The sequence below is a fragment of the Acomys russatus genome, chromosome 29 (assembly GCF_903995435.1).
Source record: "Acomys russatus chromosome 29, mAcoRus1.1, whole genome shotgun sequence".
NCBI lineage: Eukaryota > Metazoa > Chordata > Mammalia > Rodentia > Muridae > Acomys > Acomys russatus.
The window spans coordinates 30114881-30129925 of record NC_067165.1 but is presented as its reverse complement, the minus strand read 5'-3'; the positions used below and the strand labels follow the sequence as shown (position 1 = coordinate 30129925).

The following is a 15045-nucleotide window of genomic DNA, read 5'->3' as shown; positions in this document are numbered from 1 at the left end:
ATAAGAAGGGATGGCATGTAAGTCCTGAGGACTCTATAGCCAACAAATTTTATTATTGGCTATGCAGAGACACTTTCTCACGTCTCAGCCAGTCTCAGAGATGCTCCCATGTAGAGGAATTGGCAATGTGTGTTACCTGTTTTTGTTGTTGTTGATTTCTTCCTTGATGTCTGCCGTCAAGATTTTCATTAGCCTGGCATGGTGGAGCACGCATTTAACCCCAGCACTTGGGAGGCGGAGGCAGAGGCAGGCGATCACTTTGAGTTTGAGGCCAGCCTAGTCTACAAAGCGAGTTCAGGATAGCCAAGGCTACACAGAGAAACCCTGTCCTGGAACTCTCCTTGTAGACCAGGCTGGCTTCAAACTCACAGCGATCTGCCTGCTTCCACCTCCCAAGTGCTGGGATTAAAGGCATGCACCACCACCACCCAGCCTTATTTTTATCTTTTAAAAAGAGAATATAAATCAGGTGGTGGTGGCATACGCCTTTAATCCCAGCATTTGGGAGGAGTAGAGGCAGGCAGATCGCCGTGAGTCCGTGAGTTCAAGACCAGCCTGGTCTACAAAGTGAGTCCAGGAAAACCAAGGGTACACAGAGAAACCCTGTCTTGAAAAACAAAAAAAAAAGAGAGAGAGAGAGATTAAGAGTACTGTCTGTTCTTCCAAAGGTCCTGAATTCAATTCCCAGCAAGCACATGATGGTTCACAACCATCTATAATGAGATCTAGTGCCCTCTTCTGGTGTACAGTTGTGCATGCAAGCAAAAGACTATATACATAATAAGTAAATCTTTTTAAAAAATAAAAAGAGGATGTAAACCAGGCGATAGTAGCACATGCCTTTAATCCTAGCATCTGAGAGGGGCAGAGGCAGGCGGATCACCATGAGTTCAAGACCAACCTGGTCTACAAAGTGAGTCCAGGACAAGCCAAGGATACAAAAAAATCCTGTCTTGAAAACAAAACAAAACAAAAAACAAAAAACAAAAACAGAACAACAACAAAAATAGAGTGTATATAGAACTGTAATTGAAGGGCCAGCGTGAGCCTTATCGGATCTCTACTGTTCAACTCCTGGTGTTAAAATCCCAATACTGGGGTTGCTATACGGCTAAATGGCGCTGAGCACGTGGCTGTAGGAACAGACTGAGAGAGCAGAAGCTGCCCTGGGAGTCATCCGATTGCAGTGTTTGTCTTTTTGGAAAAGCCAGATACTTTCCTGCACGTATCCTTAATTCTTCAACCAAGATCTTGAAAAAAGTCAGATGGCGTTGACATGGTTTCTAAGCTGTCCATCCTCAGCATCGGCAACGGAATCGGGGTACGATTGGGCTCAGGTTTCCTGAACATGTGCCTGGTTGTTCGCTATGTTTGAAGCTGAGGGTCAAGCGTCTGTTTGGATTTTCATCAAAGATGTTTTGTGAGAGATGCCTTATTGAGCTGGACAGCATCATTACACGGAGTAATACATCAATAGAGACTGCCCTTTGCACTACAGAAGAACCAAAATCACTTAGTACTTGCCCAAATACAAAGAGATTGGGGACTTTTCATAAATGTTCTCCAAGCCTTGAGCACAGCAGTCGAAGGTGTTACGAATCATGCGTCCCTCTGTCACCTGTGATGTCACTCAGATCTATTATGTTCCTGCTGTTATGACTGTGCACTGTCCCCTTTCCATCATCCTGTCTCTTCTTCTTCTAAGCCTTTTAACCTGGCAGCTGGTAATTTTCTGGATCTATCACTATCTGTATACACACACTTCTGTATGGATGAAATAAAGCCTAGGTACACACCTGGGGGAGGGGAAATCCTCATTCAATGGTTTCAATGATTTGAGATGGAACAATACTTGAGCGGGGAATGTGAGAACCAGACATTGCTGAAAGGGCATAGCTAGAACCATGAAGCTTCCACAGGCGCCGGCCAGTCCCAGTTAGAGTCATGTAGCTGCAGACAGAATTCCCCAGGAGCCTTTGAAAGAGCCTGCGAGCTCGCCATTGGGGCCTCTGTCATTTTGTAATGATGGGATGGTTGAACCCTGCATGCAAGGGGTTGTTTCTGCAGAATTCATGCTCTTTCTTTTTACATTCTGTTTGAGTCCGGGTCTTCCTTCAGCAATTTTCAGACTCCTCTACAATCATTACTGAACATATAACTATTTCTACGCCAACAGCCAAAATGAAAATTATATGGGGTCCAAACAGTGCCCTCTTCTACAGTGTTTTCTTTGTTGTTGTTGTTGTTGTTGTTGTTGTTGTTGTTGTTTTGGTTTTTCGAGACAGGGTCTCTCTGTGTAGCCTTGGCTGTTATGGACTCACTTTCTAGACCAGGCTGGCCTCCAACTCACAGCAGTCTGCCTGCCTCTGCGTCCCAAGTGCTGGGATTAAAGGCATGCGCCACCACCTTCCGGCTAGGGGACTTTTCTAATACCTGCCCTAGCTCCCAAGTAATTGACACAGAGATCTATTAGGTTTATTCAGTAAGCTTTAACTTGTTGTTAGCACTATAACTGGACAGGTATTCGACTGTTCTAACCAATTGTGCCAGCCATGTGTTCTTTTAACTGCCATCTTGTCTCGCCTTGGCCATCTGCTGTATCTCTGTGCTCATGGCTCCATCTCTCTCTCTCTCTCTCTCTCTCTCTCCTTCTTCTTCTTCCTCTGGTTCCTACATAAGAACTGGGAATGGAAGTCCAACTTTCTTATCTCCTCTGCCCATTGGCTGCTCAGCTTTTAATTAACCAAAGATACTGGAGAGCATTGAGACAGGAAAAGTCTTCAAAGAAATGACAATGCCCACATCTGGACTGCAACCGATATCAGGGCACAGAAATCAGAATCTGATGTCGGGCGGTGGTGGCGCGAGCCTTTAATCCTAGCACTCTGAAGGCAGAGGCAGACAGATCTCTGTGAGTTCGAGGCCAGCCTGGTCTACAAAGCCAGTCCAAGACAGCCAAGGCTGCACAGTGAAACCTTGTCTCAAAGTAAAGAAAGAAAGAAAGAAAGAAATGAAAGCAATCAGAATCTGAATACACAGCGCACAAGACCACCCCACCAACAGGCGTGTGAAGGTTACAGGACAGCTCTGTGGGGTTGATTCTCGCCTTCCACATGGGTTCTGGGATTAAACTCAGGTCACCAGCTTTACCTGCTGAGCCATCTTGCCAGCCTGACTCCAAGCTTTGAAGAAGCACCTCCCTCGGCTTTGCCATTCACAGGAGGAGAGTGTCTAACCGAAACCCCTGGACCAAAGAGGCTCAGCGGAGTTCTCTTCATCACTCCCCCCACCAGAATCCCCCCTCCCTGCCCCAGCTTCCCAGAAGAGGCCTCTTCACTCCCAGGATAGAACATAAAAACGGCTGGGAGGCTTCTGTCCCCTCTGTGTAGGTTAGAAAAGGGGACTGCGCAGCAGACGGGGGGGGGGGGGGGGGGGGGGGGGGAGGCTTGGCTCTTTTTCTACTGAAGCCACATATGTTCTTCTTTGCCCATGTGTTCCTGCTTTCTCCGATGCACTTTCCCTTTTACCCACCACGTCTAAAAGTCTTTCAGGAGGTGGCTGTTGCTTGCATGTAGTAGGTTTGTATTATTTGTAAAAAGTAACACTTTACTGAATTTTCACAGTAACCATGACATAGAAGCAACTCTTTTACACAAGGGGGAACTGGGCCAACAGCACTCCAGAGGCAGAGGCAGGCGGATCGCTGTGAGTTCGAGGCCAGCCTGGTCTACAAAGTGAGTCTAGGACAGTCAAAACTACACAGAGAAACCCTATCTCGAAAAATAACAAAAACAAAATACAAAAATGGGGCTGGGCATGGTGGCGCCTACCTTTAATCCCAGCACTCAGGAGGCAGACATAGGCGGATCACTGTGAGTTCAAGGCCAGCCTGGTCTACAAAGTGACTCCAGGAAAGCCAAGGCTAACACAGAGAGACCCTGTCTCGAAAAACCAACAAAACAAACAAACAAACAAACAAAACAAAAGAAAACAAAACCCACAAAAACTGAGGCTGAAAGAATTTTAATTAGTAACTAGCTGGCTGAAACAAAAACCACACCTGCCTGTGTCAGAGCTGAGGTCTCTATTTTCAAATGTTATTAGTTATTAGTTATTGGTTTGTGTATATGGAAGCTTTTCCTTACATACGTCTTTGAACCAAGTGTGTGCCTGGTTGGAAGAAGAGGGTACCAGGTCCACTGGTTCTGGAGGTGCAGCAGTTGTGACCCGCCACATGTTCCTGGAAATCAAGCCAAGATCCTCCGTGTAAACATGTAATCTGAGCCTTTTCTCCAGTGCCAACAGCTCAGGATTCAAACTACTCCTCTGATTTGTATAAAATCTGTGTTAACATTGTAACAAAACAAATTGCCATGGCGGTAGTGACATTTTATGCGTTTAATCCCAGCACTCCGGAGGCAGAGGCAGGTGGACCGCTGTGAGTTCGAGGCCAGCCTGGTCTACAAAGCGAGTCCAGGACAGCCAGGACTACACAGAGAAACCCTGTCTCGAAAAACAAAAACAAAACAAAACAATTACAACACAAAATTGACTATACCTAGTACAATTTACTTTTAATTTTTTGCTCTTTTTTTTTTTTTTTTTTTTTTGCATGTGTCTGTTTTGCCTGTGTGTATGTATGTGCACCACATGCGGGCCTGGTGCCTGTAGATACCAGAAGAGGGATCTGTCCCCCTGGAACTAGAGTTACCGCTAGTTGCTGGAAACCAAACCAAAGTCCTCTGCAAGTCCAGCAATGTTCTTAACTGTTGAGCCTTCTCTGTAGCTCAGTGCACAAGTGGTTTAACAAACTTTGGGCAGTGATACCCATTACTCAAGAACCCCAGGTTCTGAGACTGTCCGTGGTCTTGAGCTCAAGGACATATCCTGCTACCTAGTTTTTTCCGCCCCCCCCCCCCCAGCCCCCCCCCTAGTTTCAAAAGCATTGCACAACTCAAGACTTGGTCTTCAGCCAAAGATGACCGCAGTTTCCAGGAGAGTCCACTAGAGGGCGCTGCGCTATGACGGCCGTGCCTCTCTTCTTCACCCGCACATCGTTGGTCAACCTAGCCAAGATAGGCCCGCCTCCTGACCCATAAGCCCACGGGGCCGGAAGCCCGGCTCTCTCTTCCTGTTCTCCATCATGGCGGTGAGTAGGCCTAGAGCTGGCTCTGCGTCCCTCCCATCCGTCTCCATCGCGGCCGGCGGAGCCCACGGGGCCTTGTTTCCGCCGGTGGCAGGAGGACGACGGAGGCCGCGATGCCGGTGGCGACGGTAGGACCGGCGGGGCCGTGCGAGCGCAGGCCTCCCGCGTCACGTCGCCGCCCAGCCTAGAGAAAGGGGGCTCAGGTCAGCGGCCCCGGGTGGGCCCAGACGCGGGGTGTTCCGGGCGCGGGGGGGGTCCCGTAGGGAGTGCGAGCGTCACGCTCCGTGGCCGTGGTCTCAGGCCTGCGGAGGGGGGCGGGCGGGTGGGGGGACACCCCAAAAATTGTTGGGTGCTGGGGAGCTTCTGCAGGTCGCCCCGCTCCGCAGTGGGGTGGTGCTGGCGTGCAGACAGCTGCGGGACGGGGGAGGCGATGTCGCCCAGGCGCGTGGTCCCCGGTGTGGCTTTATTGGCTTTTAGGGTCACATTGACCTCCTATCAGATGGGCTTTGTACAAGCTGCAGGTCTGTTAACCCTACATGTTGGCCACTTTTAGGGTTCAGGCTTTAACTCTCAGTGCGCTAGTCCGCCCCGTTGCGTGGAGGAGGAGGACGCGCTGCCGAGCCGTCCTGCCTTAACTCCGCAAACCTCTTTATTTCTATTTTCTTTTTTTCTTTTTTTTCTTTATTTTGGTTTTTCGAGACAGGGTTTCTCTGTGTAGCCTTGGCCATCCTGGACTCACTCTGTAGACCAGGCTGGCCTTGAACTCACAGCGATCCGCCTGCCTCTGCCTCCCGAATGCTGGGATTAAAGGCGTGCGCCACCACGCCCGGCTCTATTTTCATTTTTTAGTCCCGACCTGGACGGTCCGTGAGGGTGTTTTTGAGTGCTCTTGTTTCCTCTTCCCGCAGCAGCAAGATCAGGGTGAGAAGGAGAACCCCATGCGGGAGCTCCGGATCCGCAAGCTCTGCCTCAATATCTGCGTGGGGGAGAGCGGAGACAGGCTGACCCGGGCAGCCAAGGTGTTGGAGCAGCTCACGGGCCAGACGCCTGTGTTTTCCAAAGGTGACAGGGTGACCGTGGGGTGACAGTGCCGACAAGAGTAAATTAGGTTTTCTCGGTTTTAGTCTCCCGTTCATTTGTCCCTTCCTCGCCCCTGCGTGTTAGAGCCTCGTTTTCTTTAGAACGTGATGATCCGCTGGGCGTGATAGCCCACGTTTGTAATCCCAGGGCCCAGGCTGTAGCAGGATTGCTGCCAGTTGAAGGCTAGCCTGGGCTCCATAGGGCCCCTGAAGAGGTCTGTGTCATTTCAGGCTCTTAGTTACTGGAGTGAGGCTGGGTAGAGCAGCTGGAAAGCTCTGTTTTCTGCTACAGACGTGTTAAGTCTATTCTGTATAGACGTGTTAACCAACTCACCTGTGAGTGGATGTTAAATCACAGAGCTGCTGTTTGGGCAAGAGGTGAGTGCAGTGGGGGTGACTAACCTGCCTCTCTGTCCCTGACCTGCAGCCAGGTACACCGTCAGGTCCTTTGGCATCAGGAGAAATGAAAAGATCGCTGTGCACTGTACAGTGCGTGGAGCCAAGGCAGAAGAAATTCTGGAGAAAGGCCTGAAGGTGAGGCTGCTCTGTGTGGGCAGCTGCTAATGTCAGAGATTGGGTTTACACTCAGCCTGTGTGGTCCTGCATTTTCTCTGCCTTTGGAGGTTGGGGTCGTATGATGGAATCTGTAGGTGAGGGATGGTTTGTTTTAGGGTAGGGTAGCCTGTGCCCCTAGCCAGGTTGCAGTTTTGGTTTTACTCTGTGTTTGTATGAGCTCCTATTGGGTATTTGAACATGCGGACTAATAAGATTGCTGCGTTTTCTCTCCTCAGGTGCGGGAGTATGAACTACGGAAAAATAACTTCTCAGATACTGGAAACTTTGGTTTTGGCATTCAAGAACACATTGACCTGGGCATCAAATATGACCCAAGCATTGGCATCTACGGCCTGGACTTCTATGTGGTATGGCTTTTTTGTTTTGTTTTGTTTGATTTTTGGAGACAGGGTTTCTTTGTGTAGCCTTGGCTGTCCTGGACTCTGTAGACCAGGTTGGCCTAGAACTCACAGAGATCCTCCTGCCTCTGCCTCCTGAGTGCTGGGATTACAGGCGTGCGCCACCTTATGGCTCTTTTTAACGTGTTTCTTACTCCAGAGCTGCTTGTGAGGAGAGGGGTCTGCTGCTCCTCAGTCAACCATGGGTGCTGTCTTGTTGGGGTGGAGAGCCAGGTTGAATGAACCTTGGGGGAAAGGTTCAGTGCCACACAAGGTCAAAGGGTCCCTGCTGCTCTTGCTAGGTGTCTCCACTCTCCCTTAGCCTTAGGGACACATGCCTTCCATGGGGAAGACAGAAACAGATGTGGGTGGTGCAAACCTGCTCAAATCGGAGTCTCTGTGGAAATAACACTGTCCCCACAGTGCTTGCCTTTGGTGAGAGTAAAGAGCCGAAAGTAAGAGCGTGAGGTTGAGAGCTCCTGCTTAGGGCAGCAGAGCTTTGGGACAGATGTGCTTTTGAGCAAGGGAGTGGATGCTTCTCTTTTCTTGGTTTTTCAAGACAAGGTTTCTCTGTGTAGCCTTGGCTGTCCTGAACTCACATTATAGACCAGGCTGGCCTCGAACTCAAAGTGATCCCTCTGCCTCCCGAGTGCTGGGATTAAAGGTGGGCACCACCACGCGTGGGATGGGTGTTTCTTTGTACCTTTTAGGACTTAAAGATTGCCACATTGCATGTGTCATAGGCTTTTGTTTTGAGTCAAGGTCTTGGTTTGTAGCCCAAGCTGGCCTTGAACTCCCTTGGTCTTCTGTGTTGAGATTCTTGGCTCTCCTGGCACACGGATCTGGGTGCTCTCCCATTTACACACATGCACGCTTTCACCTGTATGCATGTCTGCACCATGGAGAGCAAAAGAGGGCAAGGGAATCAGATGCCTCCTTTCTTTCCTTTTCTTATCTTTTCTTTCTAGACAAGGTTTCTCTGTGTAGCCTTGGCTGTCTTGGACTCCATTTGTAGACCAGGCTGGCTTCGAACACACAGATAATCCACCTGCCACTACCCCCGCCCCCTCCCCCAGTGCTGAGATTAAAGATGTGTCACCTTGCCTGGCCTAGATCCCTCTTGAGACTGGAATTATAAGATTGGGGCCAGTTGTGGGGAAGGACAAAGGTGGTGGCAGTGTGTGGGTCTGGGAAGCTAATGACAGTTCCGCCAAACAAACACTGAAGTGCCAGGTCTACTTCAGAATCCGTTGAGTTTCTCGATGACTTGGAGTTGGCTGGTGTGTGACTCTTGTCCTTGCACTAAGCTGACTAGGTGACTGTTGTTGTCCCTGGCACAGGTGCTGGGTAGGCCAGGTTTCAGCATCGCAGACAAGAAGCGCAGGACAGGCTGCATTGGGGCCAAGCACAGGATCAGCAAAGAGGAGGCCATGCGCTGGTTCCAGCAGAAGGTAAAGCCTATTGTCAAGTGAACAGCTGGTGGTGTTGGTGACTGAGGGGGTCGGGGGCTCTGGCAATACAGTGCTGTCTGGTAAATTACTTCCAGGGTGGGTGCGAGGCCCAAGAAAAGCCCCAAGTCTGAGCAGACAGCTGGCATCAAAATTCTTTGCTGCAGTTCTTGCTGTTGCCTCCTGTTCTGAAAACATACATTTTCTTCTCTTTCAGTACGATGGGATCATCCTTCCTGGCAAATAAATTTTATCCAAATGGCCAATAAAAATTTCTCAGAAATGCATGTTACTGTTGTGTTTGTGAAAGGAGTCCGGCCACATTCAAATCCTGGGACCTCAAGCACTTACAGCCTTGAGAATTGCTGCTGGCTCCCTGCATCCTGGACTCCACTGTTTGCCTACAGCTCAGAACCAAACATCGTACTTGCATGCCCTGTGACCACGCCCAGCCAGTGTGTATTTTGTACATGGAAACAACTCTCTAAAGGTCTGGCATCTTGGTGTGAAGATAACCTGCAACTAGTGATTGACAGCCGCTAGTGGGGGCTGGGGGTGAAGTGCTGCCTAAATTAATGCATTAGGAGGCCAGGTGGTGGTGCACACCTTTAATCCCGGGAGGCAGAGGCAGGTAGACCTTCAGAGTTCAAGCCAGCCTGTTCTACAAAGCAAGTTCAGGACAGCCAAGAGAAACAAACAAACAAAAAAAAACCCCAAGAGTCGGGCATGGTGGTGTACCCCAGTAATTCCAGCACTTGGAAGGCAGAGGCAGGAGGATTCATGTGAGTTTGAGGCCAGCCTGGTCTACAAAGCAAGTCCAGGACAGCCAAGGCTACACAGAGAAAAAAAGCCAGGCAGTTGTCAGGGGTGCAGGCCAGCTAGCCTAGCCTAATGGGGTGGGGGAAACACCAGGGCCTGAGGAGAGATGCTCCCATGGAAGCACACAGCCACAACCACCATTTATTTAATTTTCCATCTGTGACTTAAATGTTTTTCTCTGAGACAAGGTGTCTGAGCTCATATTCAGACCAGGCCACAAAATCTTCCACCTGCTTGACAGCTCAGTGCTGGGAAAAAGGCAAACACTGCCGCCCTTGACTCTTAGATTTAGATCCCCCCCCCCTTTTTTTTGTTATGTGCATGGGTGTTCCACCTACATGAATATAGGTCTGTATCACGTGTGCTTGGTACCAGTGAAGGCCAGAGGCATCTGACACAGTTGTGAACTGTCCCATGGATGTTGGGGATCACACCTGTCGTCTACACAGTGCTGTTAGCTGCTGAGCTGATCTCCAGCCTCATGTTTGCTCAGTAGGCCAGGAGGTGTGGTTACTTATACTTGTTATTTTCCCCTGCCTTAGTTAAGCCAGGGCCTCCTGTAACTAGAGTGGATTGCACCTTGCTGTCTGACTGGTGTGTCCGTGTCCCCCCCCCCCCCCCCAGGTGCTGGGATTAGAGTGTGCCACCAACACCCAGTTTACACCGTGCCAGGCAAGCAGTCTGCCAGGCTACAACTGTGGCCGCAGCTACTCTGAAGTAATTGAAACTTGAGTAAACATGCTTGGAAACAGTGAAACTGGCTTGGTGATAGATAAACAGCAGTGGCAGTATGTGTTGTAGAGAAAGGAACACATTTTAAACATTCCAGGAGGGCTGGAGAGATGGCTCACGGGTTAAGAGCACCATCTGTTCTTCCGAAGGTCCAAATTCAATTCCCAGCAACCACCTGTAATGAGATCTGGTGCCTTCTTGTGGGCAGAAAACTGTACAAATAAATCTTTAAAAATAAAAATTCCAGGAGCTAGGAAGTGTAAGACAACCTTGGCTACCAGTGGTTCTCACCCTATGGGTTCTGACCCCTTTGTGGGTTACATAAACCCTGTAACAGTAGCAAAACAACGCTTAGGAGGTTGCAGCAAAGATCCTTTTATGCTTGCTCACAACATGAACTGGTGGTAGCATTAGGAAGGTTGAGAAACCACTGTTCTAGGACCATTAGACTTGCTTAGCATGTTTCCTTGGTGTTTGTAATAGAGGATTTGTGTACAAAGTGAAGGGGTTGTTTTTAGAGACAGTCACTATGTCTTAGCTGCCCTGAGACTCACTATACATTAGGCCAGTGTTTGAACTAGAGGTCAAACTGCATCTGCCTCTTCATTTTTTTTTAAAAGATTTCATTTATTATTTATGCAGTATTCTGCCCACACGTATGCTGTAGGCCAAAAGAGGTTACCAAATCTCATAGTCATCATGTGGTTGCTGGGATTTGAACTCAGGACCTTTGAAAGAACAAACAGTGCTCTTAAACTCTGAGCCATCTCTCCAGCCCTCAGTTTTTTTGTTTTTCAAGACAAGGATTTCTTTGAAGACCAGATCTATCTGTTCTCTAGTTGGGTTGTGTGCAGTTGAGATGGCTTTAAGAACTTTTTTTTTTTTAAGACTTTTAAAATTATTATACAGTGCTCTGCCTGTGTGTACATTTGCAGGCCAGAAGGGGGCATCAGATCACATCGTAGATGGTTGTGAGCCACCATGTGGTTGCTGGGAATTGAACTCAGGACCCCCAGAAGAGCAGCCAGTCCTCTTAACCGCTGAGCTGTCTCTCCAGCCCTACATATGTTATTTTTTAGCTATGTTTCTGCAGAGGTTTCACAGCTGTTCGGCAACCACCTAATAACTTCTGGGAATTGAACCGGAGTCCCCTGGCAGAATAGGCCTGTTCTTGCTGGGCAGTGGTGGCACATGCCTTTAATCCCAGCACTCGGGAGGCAGAGCCAGTCGGATCTTGAGTTCAAGGCCAGCCTGGTCTACAAATTGACTCCAGGACAGCCAGGTGTACACAGAGAAATTATGTCTCAAAACAAAAAAGTCTCCAGCCTTGAGCTAACTTTATTGAAAGTGTAAAGCTGCCTGTGGAAGCAGTGTTGGAGTTAAGCGGTGAAACTAGGGCTGGAGAGATGGCTCAGAGGTTAAGAGCACGGGCTGTTCTTCCCAAGGTCCTGAGTTCAATTCCAAGCAACCGGTCACTCACAACCATCTATAATAAGATCTGGTGCCCTCTTCTGGCCTGCAGGCTCACACGCAGGCAGAATACTGTGTACTTAATAAATGAATAAACCTTGGGGTGGGGGGAGAGGTGAAACTAGATTGGAGTGTCGTTGACCATCCAGGGGAGTGGAACAATTATCAACATTTTCCTAATCAGAGTGTAGCAGTCAGTGGCTAGACAGTGAGTGGACAGACAGTCACCTGGGAGTTTGTATGAGCTCTATGGTCTGCCCACATCGTGATGCCAGAGCAGTGTGGAGTAGTGAGTGCGTAAGGACACTTGCTAATAAACTTAGTTTTGTGACTCCCTGTGTGGTTAATTTTCTTCAGCTCTTAGTCATAAAGATTTGGGAGCTGAGCACTGCCTGGCCAGGCAGCAGACTCCAATGCCAGGCTCCTCTGCTGAGGGACTTGAGCATACCAGGCTGGTTAGTGCCTTTGCAGCTAGGCTGCATGCCCACTCTGCCTCTTTTTCTGTTTGTGAGCACAATCTGCTGTGCTGCCATCAAGGCGAAAGCCATGTAGCCTAGGCTATGCAGTGCTAAGGAGGTCAAGTAGTGTGTGATAGGACACAGCAATGTAAGAGAACAGGGTCTAAGCTAGGAAGGTGGGGACAGTGAGGCTAGTAGGAATAGTCCACAGGAAGCAAAGCAGTCTGTCTACCTTTGGGCTTTGACTGCCTCAGAAGCCTGGAAACCAGTGAGGTAACTGTTTTGTGGCACTGGTATTTTTATATCCGACAAGAAGGCCGAAGGGCAAGAGAGTTAAGGTAGGAGCTGTCAGGGGATCTTTTAATTATGAACAGGGCAGGGGTGGGGGATGCCTCTGAGGCAGTCAGAACACCAGCTGTCTTGTTTCTTTCCCATCTCTGGGTTCCAGGAGTGGAATCAGGCCTGCTGTGCAAGCACCTTTACCCATTGACCCATTGTTGGCCCTATCCAAATAGCTCCATAAGAGATGTGAAAAATGAGCCGGGCATGATGGTGCACACCTGTAGTCCCAGCACTTGGGAGGCAGAGGCAGCAGATCTCTGAGTTTGAGGCCAGCCTGGTATACAAAGTGAGTCCAAGGCTGCACAGAGAAACCCTTCTTGAAAAACCAACCAAGTAGCTAGGCGGTAGTAGCCCACACCTTTAATCCGAGCACTTGGGAGGCAGAGGCAAGTGGATCGCTGTGAGTTCAAGGCCAGCCTGGTCTACAAAGTGAGTCCAGGACAGTCAAGGCTACCCAGAGAAATCCTGTCTCGAAAAACAAAAACAAAAAAAGCAAACAAGTAAAGGGGGCAGGGTGGCTGGAAAGATGGCTCAGTGGTTAAGAGCACCAGCTACTCTTCCAAAGACCCTCAGTTCAATTCCCAGCTCCCATGGTGCCTCACAACCATCTATAATGTGATATGATGCCCTCCTCTGGCCTGCAGGTGTACATGCAGAAGGGCACTCAGACACAAAATGAAAAGGCCTGGTGCCGAGGTGCATTCCTGTAATCCCAGCACTCAAGTGTTCGAGGCCAGCCTTGACTAAAAATTGAGTTCAGGACAGCCAAGGCTACACAGAAAAAGAAAAAAAAGGGGAGTTGAAACTAAAGCAAAAATAATGAGTCGCTGTGCTAGATTAACAGTTGAGACATCATTGTCATAGTATTAAGTGACAGTAGGGTCTCTTTCCTCGATGAGGAGACTAAGAAATACAGCTGCTACCCTCTAGGCTTTTTGTGGGGCTTTTTTGAGACATGAATTCACTGTGTAGACCAAAGGGTGTAGCTTCTGTCCTCGTTTCCTGAGCTCTGACGTTAACACCCACTACTCTTAGCAACGCAAGACTGTTAACATAGTGTTTTGGGGTTTGTTTTTAAATGTAGTACATCTGGTTGACCCTGCTTCCCTGCTAGCAGGAAGACTGCAGGCAAGCCTCTGGGACCCGCTGCAGAGGGTTTGGCCTTTTCCTGTCACCCTGGCTTCATCTTAACCTACTGCTGAGGCGCTCCAGGCAACCATTAGGTGACAGCAAAGGCACCTGCCAAAGGGGCCTGAGTCCTAAAGAGTTAAGGGCACAGAAACTACCTACAGTTTTAAGCTGCCAGCCACTGGAGACCTGGTGCTGCCTGGGGGTATAGAGCTACTTGGAGAGCACTTGTTATGGAAACCATAGAGTGGTTGTCAGAGGGGAATCCAGCCCAGGTGCCTGGGGCACCACAAGGACTGAACTTGGCTCTTGAAGATGCAGCTGGCTTGCCACTGCAGACCAGTGAGCAGAAAGGATGTGTTTGTACCTGTCCAGGACCTGTGCAACCTGGCCCTGCCTTAGTTGTGCTATCAAAGCAATGTTTGGGAAAACAGGGAGGAAAAGTGACTTCCTCCATGGGTAAGCTGTTGACTGCCTTCCAGCTTCTCTCAACTCAACTGCTACTGACTTTATCAAGTATGGTAGTTAAAAATATCTTATACCCCAGGGCCTTTAGTTGCAGCACTCAGGGAGGCAGAGGCAGGCAGATTTCTGTGAGTTTGAGGCTAGCCTGGTCTACAAAGTGAGTCCAGGACAGCCAGGGCTACACAGAGAAACCCTGTCTCAAAAAACACTCCTGCCCCCCTGCAAAAATACTGTTTTTAGACAGTATCAGTGTGGTCCAGGCTGGGCCTACAATTCAAAATGATCCTGCATCATTGGCCTCCTGAGTGCAGGGGTTACAGACATGAGCCACCATCTCTTCCAAGAAATACAGTGATGTTTATGTTGTTTTTGCTTCTTGACTCTTTAGTTCCGCTCAGATGCTACGTGGTATGTCCTACAAGCAGATGGGTAGTTTAAAAATCTGGAGGCCCTGGCACGTGAGTGAAGTTATCAACATGGCCCTGACAGGTACCATAGGCTTATTTCCTCCTATAGGGAGCTCACTGGCTGCCACCTACTCTCCTTCCAGTGTTGCTAAAAGGAAATCCTACGGTGATTGTTAACTTCAGGTAAATCTAGGAGGAAGGCAGATCTCTGAGTTTGAGGCCAGTCTGGTCTACAGAGCAAGTTCCAGGACAGCCAGGGATACAGAGAAACCCTGTCTCAAAAAAGAAGGAGGAGGAGGAGAAGAAAGGAAAAGGCATCTAGCATGTGCACATGGTTGAAAGTCCTGGCACTTGGAAGGCTAAGGACTGAGGCAGGGGTATCCTGAGTTTAAAACAGATCAGCTGGGCATAGTGGCGCACACCTTTGATCCCAACACTGGGGAAGCAGAGGCAAGTGGATCTCTTTGAGTTCAAGGCCAGCCTGGTCTACAGAGTGAGTCTATGCCAGACAGGGCTCTGTTACACAGAGAAATCCAGTCTCTGAGGGAAAAAAAAAACTCAAGAGGATCCAGCTTCTAGTTGGGCTCTGTGGCACATG

The 15045-nt window shown here is 49.1% G+C and overlaps 1 protein-coding gene across 1 annotated transcript; it reads left to right on the top strand.

The window, feature by feature from the left end:
- Positions 1-6054: 6054 nt before the first annotated feature.
- Positions 6055-8959, top strand: Rpl11 (ribosomal protein L11). The gene is made up of 5 exons (XM_051172117.1): positions 6055-6208; positions 6653-6759; positions 7017-7148; positions 8519-8629; positions 8844-8959. Exons 1-5 carry the CDS (start codon positions 6085-6087, stop codon positions 8871-8873), a joined length of 504 nt encoding a protein of 167 aa, XP_051028074.1. The 5' UTR covers positions 6055-6084; the 3' UTR covers positions 8874-8959.
- The last annotated feature ends 6086 nt before the right edge of the window (positions 8960-15045 follow it).

Excerpts from the sequence above, each read along its gene's own strand:
- Rpl11 (XM_051172117.1), top strand. The coding sequence starts at position 6,085 with ATGCGGGAGCTCCGGATCCGCAAGCTCTGCCTCAATATCTGCGTGGGG. Across the intron at positions 7,149-8,518 it reads ACGGCCTGGACTTCTATGTG|GTGCTGGGTAGGCCAGGTTT; the intron begins GTATGGCTTTTT and ends TCCCTGGCACAG. Across the intron at positions 8,630-8,843 it reads TGCGCTGGTTCCAGCAGAAG|TACGATGGGATCATCCTTCC; the intron begins GTAAAGCCTATT and ends CTTCTCTTTCAG.